Raw genomic sequence first — 16092 nt, forward strand, 5'->3', positions numbered from 1 at the left:
ATGACCTTTTGAGGGGTGTATTTTCCTCTCTAACATTTACTGAGCTCTTACCACATGCCTGGCGCTGTGCTAACTCCTTTACTCATTTTGAATCCTCACATGGCCCTGAGAGATGGGTAGCTACTCTGACCATGTTCCAGATGTGCATGGGGAGGTGTGGGGAGGTTAAGTAACTTGTCTGAAGTCACGTGGCAAGGAAGTGGCAGCTCTGGCATCTGAGCAGTCTGAGTCACACAAACTAGCGTGACTCAAAGTCCTTGTTCTTTACACTTACACAGTTTGTATACCCACAGCACTTGGAACAATTAGGACTCTTTCCTACAGAAGAACTGTTATCTACAGCAAAGATGTTAAGACAGAAGATTTATTTCCATTCTTCTTTGGCAGTGTTCTTGTTACTGTGGCTCATGTGAGGGCCTAGACTTCCACATTTGCTCCAGCATACAAAGACTGAACACACTTGCTAGAGGAATGTGATGGTGTAGGAGTGCAGGCTGCTATATTGATGGGTTTGCACACTGAGGTATGTATGCACACCAGAGGTCCATTCACAAAGGCCTAACCAGTCCAAGCTCACGGCAGGCAGATTTCAGAGCCAGAAGACCCAAATGTGGTCCTAAACTGAGTAAATGTCCAACTGAGTAATGTCCAATGTTGATGTAGGTCAACAATGGTGTAGGTCCTGAGTAAAGATTTTTCCTGGTGGCTTGAGGGCCAGGAATCAGGGGCGATTTTCTCTTCTCACAGGAAGCAGATAGGATTAACAGGTTGTGATTGGACTGGAATCCTAAAAAAGTCATTCTTAGATGTGGGCCTCCATTCCCAAAAGTTACACTATAGTGAAAGAGGAGAAAACAGGGCATCTGCAAAATCTCTTGGTCAGCGCTGGTTTAGCGATTATGCTGGTTTGCTTTGCTCCAGACTAGGCTTATGTCCTACTGTCTGTAAGGACCTCCTACTAATGCCGGGGTCAAAACACCTGCCTCCTTTAGAAAAACTGCTTGCTTGCCCCTTGGAGCTTGGCCATGAGTGATAAGTAGGACTCCTCTCTGCCCACCCCACCCCTACCCTTCAGTGACTCACATCAGAGGGAGTTTTAGAACTCTCTGGACCATCAAAGATGTCACCAGAGGGATGAAGCAGGGCCAGAAACATCAATACGGCTTGGCATTTTATTTGCAAGGGAGTAAAAGGCCAGGGATATCTTTTGACTGTCTTTTATCTCCTATATTTTCCATGTTCTTGTGATTTTAATTTAAAAAATCAAAGTATAAACTTGCCCATAAAAGGGAATAATCCCTTGTTTGAAAGCCTCTAGGACAGATTACTAGGAAAATTCTGTCTATACATCTATCTGTATATGCATAACTAGATCCATGTATGTATTTCTTTAATGGATAGGGATGATGAGGCAAAGAAAGGCTGAGAGCTGACTTAACCCAAGATCACATGGCTCTTTGGTGGATAAGCCAAAATTAGAACGACTTCTTTTGGTTCTCATCCACTACCCTTTACTAGTAAACCCTGACTGACTGGTACCTGCATCACTATCTGGGGGTCTTTTGCTCACACTATGCAAATGCAAACCATGGGCCAGTGGCTTCCTTGCTGCCTCCGAGAATTCCTCAATGGTCTGGGTGAGCCCACTCCCCCTGTACCTGAGCTACACTCACCCTTTCTCTAGCCCAGACTTCTCTGCAGAAGTCCAGGCCTTTTGTCCGACGGCTTTCCAGCATCTCCACCTGCTATCTCTCAGGCTCTGGGAACTCAGCCTGTCTCAGACTGAACCCATCCCCCTGCCCTTCTGCTGGTGCTGTTCACATGCCCAAGTGCTGGAGCAAAACCCAAGTGTCATCCTTGACCACTTTCTACATTCCTCCCCAAACACACGCCATCATTCAGTACTACTCATTCACTGTCCTAGGTATGTTGAGAATCCATTCCCTTTGCCTTATCTGCGCTGCCATTCCCCTGAGGCCACCCTCATCTCTTACCTCTGTGGACATGCTCATCATGTCATCATCCAACTGCTCCACCAACCTCTGCCCTGCACCAGTCAAATCTGATAATGTCCTTTCTCTGGTAGTGTCCCTCCAGTGATGCCCTACTGAGTCTTTCAAGATCCTCTGTGTTCAGGCCCCTGCTTCCCACACCAGTCCCACATGGCATCCCTGGCCTGCTTCACCAGTGTCCTCCAGTTCCTTGAAAGGTCACACTTTCCCCAGCTCTTGGTGCTTCACATATGTTGATTGCTGCTGTCTTTCAGGTCCAAGCTAGAAGCCACCTTCCCAATGCCCCAACTGGATTAAATTCCCTCCATGGGCCACACTCTGTGATCTCCCTTCGGCTATGTTCATTGTTGTGTTCCCAACACCTCTCACACTGCCTGATGTCACTGGACACCCAATGAGTATTTGTGTAATGAGTAAATAAACAGGAACCTCAGATGTGCACAGTAGTACTGACTTCCTTAAGTTAATCTATTTTATCAGATTTAATTGAATAAAATCAAGATTATTGCTCATTAGTAATAGCAATTCATGGTTGAATTGATATGATATGGATGATACTAAATATGAATATCACCTCTTTGGTTCTCAATTTCTTCATCTATAAAGTTCAGAAATTATGTCTCATGCAAGGTCCTTTCTAGTTCAAAGAATCTAAGACATTCATTCCCAAGCTATATTAAAGTGCTGAGCTTTCTTACCTGCATTTTTGTCTTTGAGGGCAACCAGAAGAACTTTAAAACAAATATTTGTTCGTCTTTACTATAGATGGACAGATGTCCAAATATATAAGGTTTCTTGAAGACAGACTACCTGTGCACAACACCTTATAAATCACATCTAGTATTCCTTCCAACTGATTTATAAATTAGAAAAAGAGTTCACTAGCCTCAGATCTTGTATAAAAAAATAATGATAATCAAACAATGTGGGAGTGCTCTTAACTCAGTCATGAGTCTGTACTAACCCTTCCAAGAAATCTTGCCACACATTATCATCAGCTGTTTAAAAGCCTTTTGGAGAATACAAACACATGTAAATGTAAAATATTTTTGTTTTGTAAAAGTTATTTTTAAGTGCATTCTCAAAGTGGTGGGGTTTTTTTCTCATTCAGATTAGGCTTCACTTCCTTTCAAAATAACTTAAGTCATCGATGTATTCATTATCCAAGAAGCAGTTATGCACCCGTTCCATAATTGATAACACATCAGGGGCAGGTGACACAGACATGCCTTACATTCTAGAGATACTTCCTGAAGGCAGCAACCCCAACTTTCAGTGCCCAGTGCTGCTTGTCAGGCCATGGAACTGTCTGGACTCTCCAATGCTATTGTTAAGGACTCCAGGGCCACAGCCTCCATTTTTATCAGCAGCATAGTCAACACAAATCATATTCTTATGGTTTCTCCGGGGTGACCCACAGTTTCCTCACTCTCCTTTCAGTGGCCAGTCCTATAATCCAGTGTTTACAAACTCTTTGACTCTGTAGGCTAACACATTAATACTGAAAAGTTAAACTTGTTGTTTTTGTTGTTGCATTTTAAAAAGGTAGACTAATCAATAGCAATCACAAACAAAACCACTCAACCATAATCTGCTCTTTTTTTTTTTTTTTGTATTTTTGGTTTTTTTAGATCATCTTACCTTTCCCTGATTGAGATCGGAATTCCTCCCAGATAATATGTGCTGAAATCAAATATGTCACCATCAATTTGGTTTTTTTGGGAATTCACAGCTATTGATATACGGTTTTGGAATTTTCCAATTATGATCAGTATCTAAAATAAATGAAAGATAAATCAGTAAGCAATGCAAAATTAAAGAATCCTATTCAGCATGAGTCAGGGCTATTATAGTTTTATTTCCTTCAGATTGATGATATACATGGTAGGAAGACTATGAGCAGTGGTGCTTTTGGATAAAAATATAATATTAAAACATTTTAATAGAAATGCTCACATTTGAAATTAATCATGTTTTATATATGCCATATACATATTTCATGCCCAGGTACTCAGATTTTGAAAGGATATGTCCCTCCTCCTTTATTTTTTTTTTTATTTTTTTTATTTTATTTTATTTTTTTTTAAATTATTTTTTTAACTTTATTTATGATAGTCACAGAGAGAGAGAGAGAGGGGCAGAGACACAGGCAGAGGGAGAAGCAGGCCCCATGCACCGGGAGCCCGACGTGGGATTCGATCCCGGGTCTCCAGGATCGCGCCCTGGGCCAAAGGCAGGCGCCAAACCGCTGCGCCACCCAGGGATCCCTCCCTCCTCCTTTAATTACTGTAACTTAGTCTGGTAATAGAAAAATGTTCTGGGCATTGACTTAATTTTAAAGGACATTTAACAATTCATGTGAATAGACTCAAAGGATGTACCCGGTGGTCTTTTCCATCATTGACAGTGTGTCCAATTTCTCTTTCTTTTGGTGGCTCTGAATTCAGTTTGTATTGCACCAGGAGCTTGCCATCTTCTATATTTAGAGATATGAAGTGATCCTAGAGCATGGAAAAAATGTAGATTACCAGAAGATTCCACTGAAGAAGACCCAGAGTGCTGGAACTCAAGTTACTCTCAAGTTACAAACTGCTCTCAGCTGTAGCTACTTCCTCGGTTAATAGGGACAACGGTGCTGAAATATCCAACGCCAGGATGGATATGATGGGTAAATGTCATAAACTGTGTTCAACATTGTGCACAGTGGCTGGCACACAGGAAAGATGCAATAAATGCAGCTGTTATCATGATTTTGTTTCATGATATCCATAACCAGCATGCACAATGGAAAGGGAAAAGATACAGGTCAATAATACCATTTGAAAAGATGATTGCTACCTTTCAGAAAGAGGTATGGTCTCAGTGAAACCCCTGACATTTGCCACCATCTGCTCACAGACTTCTTGTCTCAGTTTCATTTGCTGACTCATCCCTGTGTAGCCCCCCTCCTTCCATCTGAACGTGGAGGGTTCCTCCAAGGCCCGCAGAGGACCTCTTCTTCTCTTCCACCTTCTCTTTGCCTCTAAGTCACAGTTACTTCTGCAGCCCCAATGTAGGTGTGTGCCCATGAAGCCCAGATGATTCTCTCCAGCCTAGGCTTGTCTTCTCTGGGTCAGATCTGACATCTGATTACCTGACTGTTACTGCACATGTGACTCATGGATACCTCAGATTTGAATATCTCAAGCAGGAGTTGAAATCTACATGCCTCCCAGCTGCCAAGCTTGTCTCTCTGCCCTTTCCAACTGCTCGCTCTCCTCCTTTCTCTCTCTCACCACTAATCAATCACCTTGCAAGCCAGCCAGAAACCTAATAGGAGTCACTCTTAATCCTCCTCCCCCATTTCCAATCAAAACTTGTCAGTTCCACCATGTCTCAACTCTCTGCCCATTGCATGCCACCTAGTGTCAGCCACACTTCTTTGGTCAGACTGCACAGCAATAGTGTCCCATCCTCCCCATGTCCCCTCTGTCCCTTCCTGAACCTATTTGCCACTCTGCAACCACAGCGCTCCATGGAAAATGCAAGCACATGACATTACCCTCCTTTGCTGTCATGGGAGGAGGGGGACGGTGCAGCACATATTGTGAGGCTCTGACCACCCCTTCCGCTTGGTTTCTATGGTTTCTCTATGCTCCCTCTGCCTCTCCGTGCTCCAGACACACAGGCCACCATTCTGTCCCTGTCCTTCCCAACTCTGGGCCCTCTTCATGTCCCTCTCTCTGCAGGGCCCTATCTTCTACTTTTCCTCAGGGTCTCAGATTACCCAACCTTGATAAAGTCTTTTATACATCTTCATTCACCCCAGTGTTTTCCTCTATACCACTTATGACAATTGTGATGAATCAATTAACCAATCAATGAGTATAGCTTTGTTAAATATTTGTCTTCCTCTCTAGAATATAAGGTTCTTGAGGATAGCAACTGTGTCAATCTTGATTGTAACTGCCTCCCTATCCCTGGGCAAGGCACAGACCTGAACCAGCCCTTTCCTTAGTAGAAAGATACACTGAGGAATTTCCAATGTAAGGCTTAAAGGGTTATTCTTCCATGGTTCCCTGATGACAAGAAGGCCTTTCTTCGACATCTGCTGACAGAGTCCTTACTTAAAAGTAACATCAGTCCTTGTCTGGATCCTAAATCTTATCCTTGGGAGCTAGTTGGGGTTCATCACACTTAGAAACAACAGTCACATTGGCTCACTGAGTCATGAGCCACTCCTTAATGGCAGTGCTCAAAATCATTTTATCTGGTTATTAATGGTGTTCCATGTATTTTTTTCTAACATGAGTAGTATTTCTGGCTCTTAGTCTCCAAGAACTCAAAATGTAGTACAAAGAAGCCATCACTTTGGAAAATGGCCACCTTGCCCTGAAGATGCTGTGGTGACTTCTCAGCTCCCTGGACTCTATAGGCAGGTCAAGACCTTCCAAAACTCTCAGAACTGGCTCAGTCTTGGAATCTCCTGGAGGGTCAAGACCAGCCCCAGAGAGGAGAGCTGATCAGGTCCATGTCCCCACCCTACAGGTAGAAGGGGTTGGTCAAATCCCAAGTCCCATATCAATCCCTCCCTCTCAGACAGAGATCTCATGGGCTGATCCACATTTCTCTAGAAATGCTACCTGTGGAGCGACTGCAAGACCCCATTCTTAAGAGTAGTCAACGCCAGGCCCATCTCTCAGCAGATGGCGCTGACCATCACTTGTAGAGTCACTTTGAATTTTTCCAAACTAGACTTAAGAATGGCCTCTGGAAATCTCAGCTGCTTGAAAAGAGAGGCTTCCGTGTCTTGAAAAGCCAAGGATCAGGTTGATAAAGACATAATTCCACACAGCCTGGCAAGAGTCGGTCCAAGATGCAAATAGCAGGAGATCAAACAGTCTGACTCTCAGAGATCCCTAGGAAGTCGTCATGTGACGTCAGGCAGAATAAGTAGATTATGAGACAAACACTAGTTTTCAAATAAGACCGACGATGGCATGTTTTGGTGGCATGTTCTCAAATTCCCAATTACTTTGCCCTGTTAAAACACACACACTCCCATAGCCAAAGAAAGCAGAATTGGGCCAAGAGAAAAGATACAGGTAACACTGGCACACTTTTTCAGATCTAGTTAGTTGTTTATAATAACCCAGTTACCCCAAAGTTGCTGAATTGAATGGACAGATTTGGTATATTTGGATGTTTGTTATAGAATACCTGGTTTTCTGCAAAGAACAGCAGTCCTCTATCCACAGTGGTCTGAATCGTCAGTCCAAAGTTTGGGTTGGGAGCATTTAGTGGGGTCGGAACTCGAGCGTAGCCTGTACCTTCAAAATAATTTCTGTCTGACTCTTCCTTTCTCCTGTCAACATCAATGATCATACGTTAGAACACAGCAGTAAAAGACCACCACTCAAGTGTGCTTATTAATAAGAGATCCTGCTCTCTGAAAAATAGAGCAAAACCCATGCAATGTAACTGTCATGATTTTGTTCAAGAAGAGGAAATGTCTTTAGAACATTAACATAGCCAGCTATTTCTCTTGGATGTGTTCTTATGCTCCATGATAATCAAACTGTAGCTCAAAAAAAGATAATAGTTAAGCCTTTCCTTTGGAAAGATCTACTTAGGAAGATGTAGCCTAGGAGCTGAAGACCTTGAAATGTAAAAAATTATTAACTTGAAATATAATTTTCTTTTGAGTAATAAATAGTCTGTCCAAATCCTTTTAACTATAGGGAAGGTCAGGAGCTTAAGAGAGCAATTTTCAAATAGGTCCAGGTGCCAAAGTACCTAGAAAGTCATGGTGCACTTCGTGGACTAATATGTTTTTTTGAAACTTACAGTAAATATGTAATTTTGTGCCTGAATCAGAGATCATCTAATACTGAATATTTTGTGATAGGAGGCACCAAAAATTTTAAAAGGCTTTTTTTTTCAAAATTGAGAAATTATCAATCTAATATTTTATACAAATGAGGATATCATAGGTGTGGACTAGCAGTATTGCATGCAGTCATAATTTAAGATCTACTGGCCCAAAGCTATCAGTGACACCAAAAGCATCTCATCGGCTCATACCTTTATTTATTATATGTAATATAACTGCAAGTTACTAAAAATCACAGTTACAGAGACATTCGTTCCTGGTTGTTGTTGTTCATTTTTGTTTTTACCTTCTACAAGGCTCTACTTCAGTTGTGTTGAGATTGAAAGTTTTTTTGAAGTTGTACAAGCTCAGAACATTTTCATTGAGGTCATCTAATTCAATACAACCTTTGTACGGAGGGAAACTCAGTCTAGCAGGAAGCTGAAAGAATCAAACAAAAAATCTAATTCAACAAAGGACAATGATCAGGTCAGGCAAGAAATAGTATGAATCCATCACTTGTAACTGTCATGATAGCATAGGGGTTAAGAATGTGGACCCTGGAGCGGGAGGCCCTGGCTTTGATATTGACCAGCTGTCTGACTTTGGACAAGTTATCAAACTGCTCTATCTCAGTTTCTTCATTCATAAAAAGGGAATGGTACTGATTTAAACTATTTAAATTTATATGCTTAAGTCTAGATCACCGTGCACAGGAAGTACTCAATAATTGTTAACTTTTATCACTGGATATCCTTTAAGAATATATAGTTCAACCTATTTTATATATAGTGTATAATTGAAATAGAGACCTGAGGTCATTACGCCAAATTAAAAGGTAAATATATTCACTCGGTGAAAAAACATTTACACTTACTGTAAAGTCAGATGGGTAACCTCCAACATAAAATACAGTATTTTCAGGATCCAGATCGAGGAGTGTGTGGCTGTTTCCACTATCCATTTCATGGAATTGGGATGATCCAGGTTTACTGGATGTGGCTTTTTTGGTGTAATTTAGAGTTGCAAACTGATAAATTCTGTTTAAAAATAAATTAAGGTTATTTTTAAAAATTATATAAAAATGGAAGAAGTCAAAGCCAAGGTACTAAAAATGGGTTAGCAGTACATACAATGGGAGTTTGGTGACTGTGGGTCAGATTAATAAACAGCAGCGGTCAATGGGACTTGTACCTCTGAAATTTCACCCGGTCCATAATCGCCTCCTGAGTTTCGCTCTTGATCACGCTCTGGTCTACTTGGAGTTCAGACTCCTGTTCTCCCAGGTTGTAGACACATGTGAGCCTGCCATCTACAACTGCCATGCCAATGTAATCCCTGGAGGTCTGGATACATAAAGGCCACCTCAGAATACTTCCCATGCACACTGTTCCTCTCAACTTCCCATCCCAAAAGAGTCTATTTCAAGTAACTAACAGGTTTTACGCAATATGCCTTGGGCAGACAGAATAAATGAGGTAACTCCTTGTACAGAATAATACAGACAGAACACTTAATTAATAATGTCTGAACTGTCTTTGCTCCTAGATCACTGCACTCATGTATGCACTCCCCCATTCACTCAACCTGCAAATATTTGCCAAGCACTTGCCATAAAGGTGAACCAGATATAGACTTAGGTCTCCATTAGATTTTAGTCCTATAAGGGAAATAAGCCATGCAATGATGGCCCTGCACCATACAATGATTACGACTTTGTGCATGCCTCTGTTATAATACCTAGAACCCTCTGTTATCATGGTCAGCTATGTATGTATCCTTCTCTGTTAGAATATGAGCACCTGGAGGTACATAGGAAATTTTACAATTGTGGTAAAATATACATGAGATGCAATTTACATTCAAGAAACAAATTTTTGTTTATCATAAATACAGTGTTGTGCCTTACAGGTAGATGGTATAATTTTGTTGAAGGAATAAAGTAATGTGCATTTTGTCACAATACAAAGTAGAAAAGTTAAGCCACAAGAAAGCTACAAAGTACCAATATTTTAAAGCATTAGAGAGTTATTAATAATAGAGTCAATTTTAGGAATCTCTAAACACCACATTTACTAATGACAACCAACAACTTCCTAATTGGCTAGAATTTTCTAGAACCAGGTTTCAGACTTTTTTTTCCAGCCACTGTATCCTAACCCAGCCAGTGATTACCATATCCTCTGACACTTAAGTTGAAGAAATATACTTTAAGAGGAGGGACTAAAAGCTAAAATGAACTGTTCAAGAGGTGCCTGTGTAGCTCAGATGGAGTGTCTGACTTTTGGTTTTAGCTCAGGTCATGATCTCAGGGTTGTGAGATCAAGTTCTGAATGGAGTCTGCTTTAGATTCCCTCTTCCTCTCCCTGTGCCCCAGCCCCTGCTCACTTGCTCTCTCAGAAGAAAAAGAAAAAGAAAGAAAGAAAGAAAGAAAGAAAGAAAGAAAGAAAGAAAGAAAGAAAAAAAGAAAAGGGAAGGGAAAGAAAGGAAAGGAAAGGAAAGGGAAAGAAAGGAAAGGAAAGGAAAGGAAAGGAAAGGAAAGGAAAGGAAAGGAAAGGAAAGGAAAGGAAAGGAAAGGAAAGGAAAGGAACTGCTCAGAATTCCTGTAACATAGTGGTTTAAAGATTTTAGAACTAGAAAGAGATGGGGCAACTGCATATCTTATTAAATAGTCAGGAGAGGTTTCATTTCACTCCAGTCCTTATCCACAGATGGTGCCCCCCTGCAGACTTGAGGAAAGGTCCGCAGCTGGGCATTCTGAGGAGGAGGACAGAGTCATGATTTTGTGATGAAGAATCACAGCTGATTTCCATGAAGCCTTGTATTGTTGTCCTCGTTGTGCAGGGACAGATGCCAATCTTTAACCCCTAGTATTTATGTGCTCATGTGTACATACAAGTGTCATTTACTGAGCCCACTGGGCAAGGCCTCTCCAACAGATTAGATTAACAGATAATAATCTGCAATTGATGGGTGGCCCCTTGTGCCATCAGAGGTGGTAGAGTCTGCTGACATATTGGTGGGATTTCTTCCTGCTGTGCCAATGGCAGTGACACTCTCCTGACATGTGACTCAAAAACCATACTGTTTTGATCCAACAGCATTCCAGGAGGACACTTAACAGTTCTATGGAGGGGATTGAATGGCATGAAAAATGCCTCCTACCAACAACCAGCACTAATTTATAAGGCGTGTGAGTAAGCCAAACTGAAAGCAAGTCTCCAGCCCCAGTCGAGGCTTCAGATGACTACAGCCCCAGCCAACATCTTGACAGACACCTCAGGAGAGACCCTGAGTCAGAATCATCTGACTAAGTCACTCTTGAACATTGCACCATAGAAACAGTGTGAAATAATAAATGTTTACAGTTTCTTGGGACCACTAAGTTTGGTGGTCATGCAGCAAATATATAACCAATATTCCCCCCCCCCAAATCCGCTAAACCATATTGTTTCAAAAACAAGAGAAATGTTGAAGCAATACCTACATCTTTATTTCCAAGGTACATCACAAACATATTCTCAGTCCTCCCACTTTCTCTTGATTCAGGTCTTTGGAGAAAGAAAGAAAGAGATGTGTATCCTTTCAAATCTTCCAGGTCATTCGGCAGCCGAACTTCAACTCCAGATTTACCATTGAATCTCATTGGGACAGCAACCTGTGAGGGAAAAGATCTAGGTCATTAAATATTCTTCTGTGAGGAAAGGGGGTGTGCTCGGAAGGGCAGCCTGGGACTGTGCCACAACTCCTTTCAGCTCTGTATCAGCATTTCCCAGTTGTTACAATAAAGAGCAAAGGAATGTGCATGTCTCCTAGATCTGGGTTATAAACTCATGAAGCTGCTTCAGGAGCTGGGTAATAAAGCATTCATGTTCTTCCTGTTTACCAGCCAAAGGTCTTTGAGAAGTGTATCTAATTCTCTGTGCCAGAAACGATAATCATTATTATAATCATAGTTGCAACCCTAGGAAGTTTTTGTATAGAATGACCTAACATGTATGGAAGCACTTAAAATGGTGCCTGGCATGTTGTAGATTATAATTCATCAAATACTATTATTTTTGAAATAAATTCTTTAAGGAATCATTCCTCATTAATATATTACATGTTATGGTTGCATTTATTACAGGCATTCAGTCCTTAAAAATGAATGCATCAGGGCTCTCTAGAACAGTGCTTCTTAAACTCAGTGGACAAGTTTAAGAAGCCATTTTTTCCCCTCTCTAATCTGCCCCAGACCAGTACTTTTGTAAATATATTAAAAATTAAATTACTAGAAAAATGAAATAAAGAAGGTATGCAGAGTACACACCTACTATCCCATGCTTGAATTTTGAGGCAATTCAAATTATTAAAAGTTTTTAGACCTATACTTTCAACTTTATATTTATATATAATAGGCCTGTAACATAATTTCTCTGACTAGTATTGGCCTGTTGACCAGCTTGGGTAGATGGCACTCAAACACAGAAAATAAATATTCCTTAATGATCTAAAGAACAGCCTAGAATGACACATCAACTATATTTTATCTATCAAGCATTGAAATATTTATGGGAAACCTTGTATATACAAGGCCTTATGTTGGAATAGAGTACTTGGTGGTGGTGTGGGCTGTCATTTCTCCAACGTGCCTGTGACTGAGCACCCCTCACCCATTTTACAGGCTCATTTCACGCCTCTTTCTCACTCCCCTCTGCTCTCCAGTCTATCTAACCACATCCTGAGTCTTTCATGGCATGCCCTTTGTCACCTGGAAAACTCTATCTTTTTAATTTTTTTAATTAAGAAATCATTTCATGTATACATAAAAAATGGAGAATATACCTGCATATTCATTACATTCTTAAGAAATTAAACATTAGTGGTACCATTGCAGCTCCTTGCATGTCTCACCTTGTCCGTGTTCCTCTCTCAGAGGCCACACTACCCTGGATTTAGACTCCCATGCAGAGTCCATGCATGTTGTATTATTTTTATTAAAATGCATCTATCTATAGACTATAATTAATCTGATTTCTCATGTTTTAAATATTTTAATAGAAATGTTATCTTTACACATCCATCTACAATGTACTTTCTTAGCCTTACTCTGTTTTTAGGTTTATCTGTGTCGACACACCTGGTGGCTCCAGCTCATTCACATTTATTGTGGTATGGTCTTTGTATAATTTTATCACAATTTTATCCATCTCCTATTGACAGACATTTGACTTTTTTGCAATTATTTTTTGTGGTGACAAGCTGTGTCACACTGAACATTCTTATGCATGTCCTTTAGTACCATTCTGAGCCTCTCCAGGTAGAAAGGAGTATCAAGATCTGCATAACACAGCTTTATCTAGTTTCTTAATGAAGTCTGCTTACCAGCTGCCTCATGCAGCAGCTGGTGAGCAACCCGAGTCCAGGACTTTGGTTTACTAACCCCTGTATCCTGGGAGTGCCACACAACAGCTCAAAAGTGCTGGCTTATTTTTTGAGTTGTATTTTATAATTTTCCACTTACACGGTACTATTATCCAGGAACTATTTTACATTACCTACTTTAATCCTAAAAATCTCATGGGGTCTGTCTTTATTATGTACCCTGCTCTCCAAATGAACAAAGTAAGGCACAGAGTGATGAAGTGGCTGGCTCAAGGTCTCCCACCTCATAACTGACAGAACTAGGATCTAAACCAACGCAGTCTAGTTTGGTCAACAAGCTCTTAACCAAAAAAAAAAAAAAAAAAAAAAAAAAAACCAAAACAAGCTCTTAACCACTGTGTTATTATACACTTCAAATTTTGTTGGATAAATTAGTGAATGAACACAGAAGGACAAAAGCTAGAAATAATATTTTTCATTTGGTGTTATAAAGCACAATCGGGTGTGAAAAGGTGTGTCTTCCAAACTGTGCCTCGTACTTTATGATTTCATGCCACAGATTTTTTTTCCCCCTGCTAAAGGTTTTACGTTGGGAGTACTTCTTTTTCCCAGATCTAAGGGCAGAAGTAATAGGAATCAACCATTAGGGCAGTGATACTCTGACTTGGTTTCCCAACCCTCTCTCTCCAAGTATCTCACAGGGGGAGGGGGTAGATGAAAAACGCAAGATGTTTCATTAATATTATTTTAGGACAAAACAAATTGTGAGAAGTGTCAGGAATTCAAGTGGATACTGTCAGGTTAAAGTGAGAAAGGCTGATGAATTTGTATTCCAAAGAAGGATATCTGCTAGAATCCTCTGTCTTCAATAAAAGTGAATTCTACAACTTTCAAGTTATAATAAGAAAGCAGGACCTGTGCAGTATCACCCCAGCACATTCTGATCATAGAACCCCCACTTGAACTTGCAGTAATACTTCACCAACTGTCTGAAGGAGAACCCTTCCGCCTGCCTGCATAAACTCAGTGGAGAGGAAACTACTCCAGGTCTCTGACATTCCAGATCATTTAGGCATGAAAATAATGCACACTTCTGAAGGCTGGCAGGAGGAAGTCAACATTCACATCCCAAATAACCAAAGAGTTAGAACAAGAAAGACAACCAGTTCATGTGTAAACAAGTGCCTTCTGTCTTGATGAATGTGGTAACTTTTCAAAGAAGGAGGCTTAGTGCCTGGCAATGTGGGGACACACCTACCTTATTTGCAGCATCTCTGGCCTGCTGAATTAACTCCCTGATACGGTCCACATTATCAGAAATGTTGCCCAGTGGCAACAGCTGTTGGTTGATACTTTCAATCTTGCTCAGAAGATCAGGCAGTTTGTTGGTTAATTTCTTTACTGTTGGTGAGATTATAAAACAGAAATTTATAGTTATGAGTTAGGAAAAGGTTAAATGTAGATTTTTCTCATTGACAATATGTCAAGTGTTATGTATGGTTCCCAAATATTGGATAGGATGACTCAGAGTTGGGCAAATACCTTTCCTAAATACATCATGCCTTTATCCTATAATCTAGATATCAAGTTATCTTTCTTGACCACTATAGAAGAAAAGAAATCTTTGGTTTTTGATCCTTAATATCAATTATAATTTAACACCTCATAATTAAGGGATCTGTATCTCTATAAAAGGAAAAATCAATAGCAATGTTAATGGATTAAAAAAAAATCCTAGCTAGGAAAGCCTGGGTGGCTCAGTGGTTGAGCATCTGCCTTCAGCTCAGGACATGATTCCGGAATGCCTGGATGGAGTCCCACATTGGGCTCCCTGCAGGGAGCCTGCTTCTCCCTCTGTCTATGTCTCTGCCTCTCTCTCTCTGTCTCTCATGGATAAATAAATAAAATCTTTAAAAAAATTCTACCTAGTCTTTCTAACTAATAGAGTACTCATATTCTTTGAATGTATTATGTGAAGTTACTTTCTAATATTTTGATTTCTAATTTCAGGCTTTACCAGGGAATAATTTAAATCAATTGACCAGAGGCTTTAGCAGGGAAGAATTTAAATCAATTGACCAGAGGCTTTACCAGGGAAGAATTTAAATCAATTGACCAGAGCACATAACAGTGGAGAAAATGGATCATAGGTCCTGGCTGAAGGATGCCTGGTACCTGAGTTATCTGCGTCAGCGAGAGCCTTGTTGAAGTCTTCGCTCTGTTTGCTCCCATAGGTATCCTTAATTCTTGCCACATCTGTCTGAATGGGGCTGAGCCCATCTAGAACCTCATCTGTGATGTCGTTGGCATTTCTGACCATGCTCTTTGCACTACTGATCATGCCACTGATGTCATCTAATGCACACACAAAGAGAGAGGTGTAAGTATCTGAAATGCTCTACAAAAGAAGCCAAGTACAGTAGGTGGGGAGATGCTGACCTCTCTGTATCCCACGAAGGTCATCCCGGATGACAGTGATATTGGTGTCGATCAACCCTTTCCGAACTGTCATAACTTTCAGAGTTTGCTGTAGGTTGTTGAGAGCCGGACTGATTTCTACAATAAAATAAAGCATCAGGAGGCATGAATGTGCCTAGATGCATAGCTTCAGGGGATTCTGGTTACAGAGGCCAGGAGCATATCCATGCCTGGGTACCAGGCTCCTGAAAAATGCCCATGAAGAAAGAGAGATGCTTAATCATCTAGGGGAGGGTTAACTTCTACTCTGCTCAGGGCAAATGTCTCCACTTAGTGAGGGAAAGGGATGTGACTGTCTTATTCACTGCTATGTCACAGTGCATTGTCTGGCAATATTAATTAATTAATTAATTAATACTAATATTAAATCTGGCCTTAATATTA

The 16092-nt window shown here is 40.6% G+C and overlaps 1 protein-coding gene across 2 annotated transcripts in view; it reads right to left on the reverse strand.

Annotated features, from left to right (window-relative positions):
• Positions 1 to 16092, reverse strand: part of LAMA3 (laminin subunit alpha 3) — a 245708-nt gene that overhangs the window by 26894 nt on the left and 202722 nt on the right. For both annotated transcript variants that reach the window (XM_055324044.1, XM_055324045.1), the window contains 10 exons: positions 15670 to 15786; positions 15406 to 15585; positions 14489 to 14631; positions 11351 to 11521; positions 9058 to 9209; positions 8741 to 8903; positions 8171 to 8304; positions 7212 to 7356; positions 4394 to 4513; positions 3654 to 3787 (listed from right to left, as the gene is read on the reverse strand). In XM_055324044.1, the coding sequence (XP_055180019.1) occupies positions 3654 to 3787; positions 4394 to 4513; positions 7212 to 7356; positions 8171 to 8304; positions 8741 to 8903; positions 9058 to 9209; positions 11351 to 11521; positions 14489 to 14631; positions 15406 to 15585; positions 15670 to 15786 (1459 nt within the window). The remainder of the gene's footprint in view (positions 1 to 3653; positions 3788 to 4393; positions 4514 to 7211; positions 7357 to 8170; positions 8305 to 8740; positions 8904 to 9057; positions 9210 to 11350; positions 11522 to 14488; positions 14632 to 15405; positions 15586 to 15669; positions 15787 to 16092) is intronic.

This window comes from Nyctereutes procyonoides, unplaced genomic scaffold, assembly GCF_905146905.1.
Source record: "Nyctereutes procyonoides isolate TBG_1078 unplaced genomic scaffold, NYPRO_anot_genome, whole genome shotgun sequence".
In the NCBI taxonomy this organism is placed as follows: Eukaryota; Metazoa; Chordata; class Mammalia; order Carnivora; family Canidae; genus Nyctereutes; species Nyctereutes procyonoides.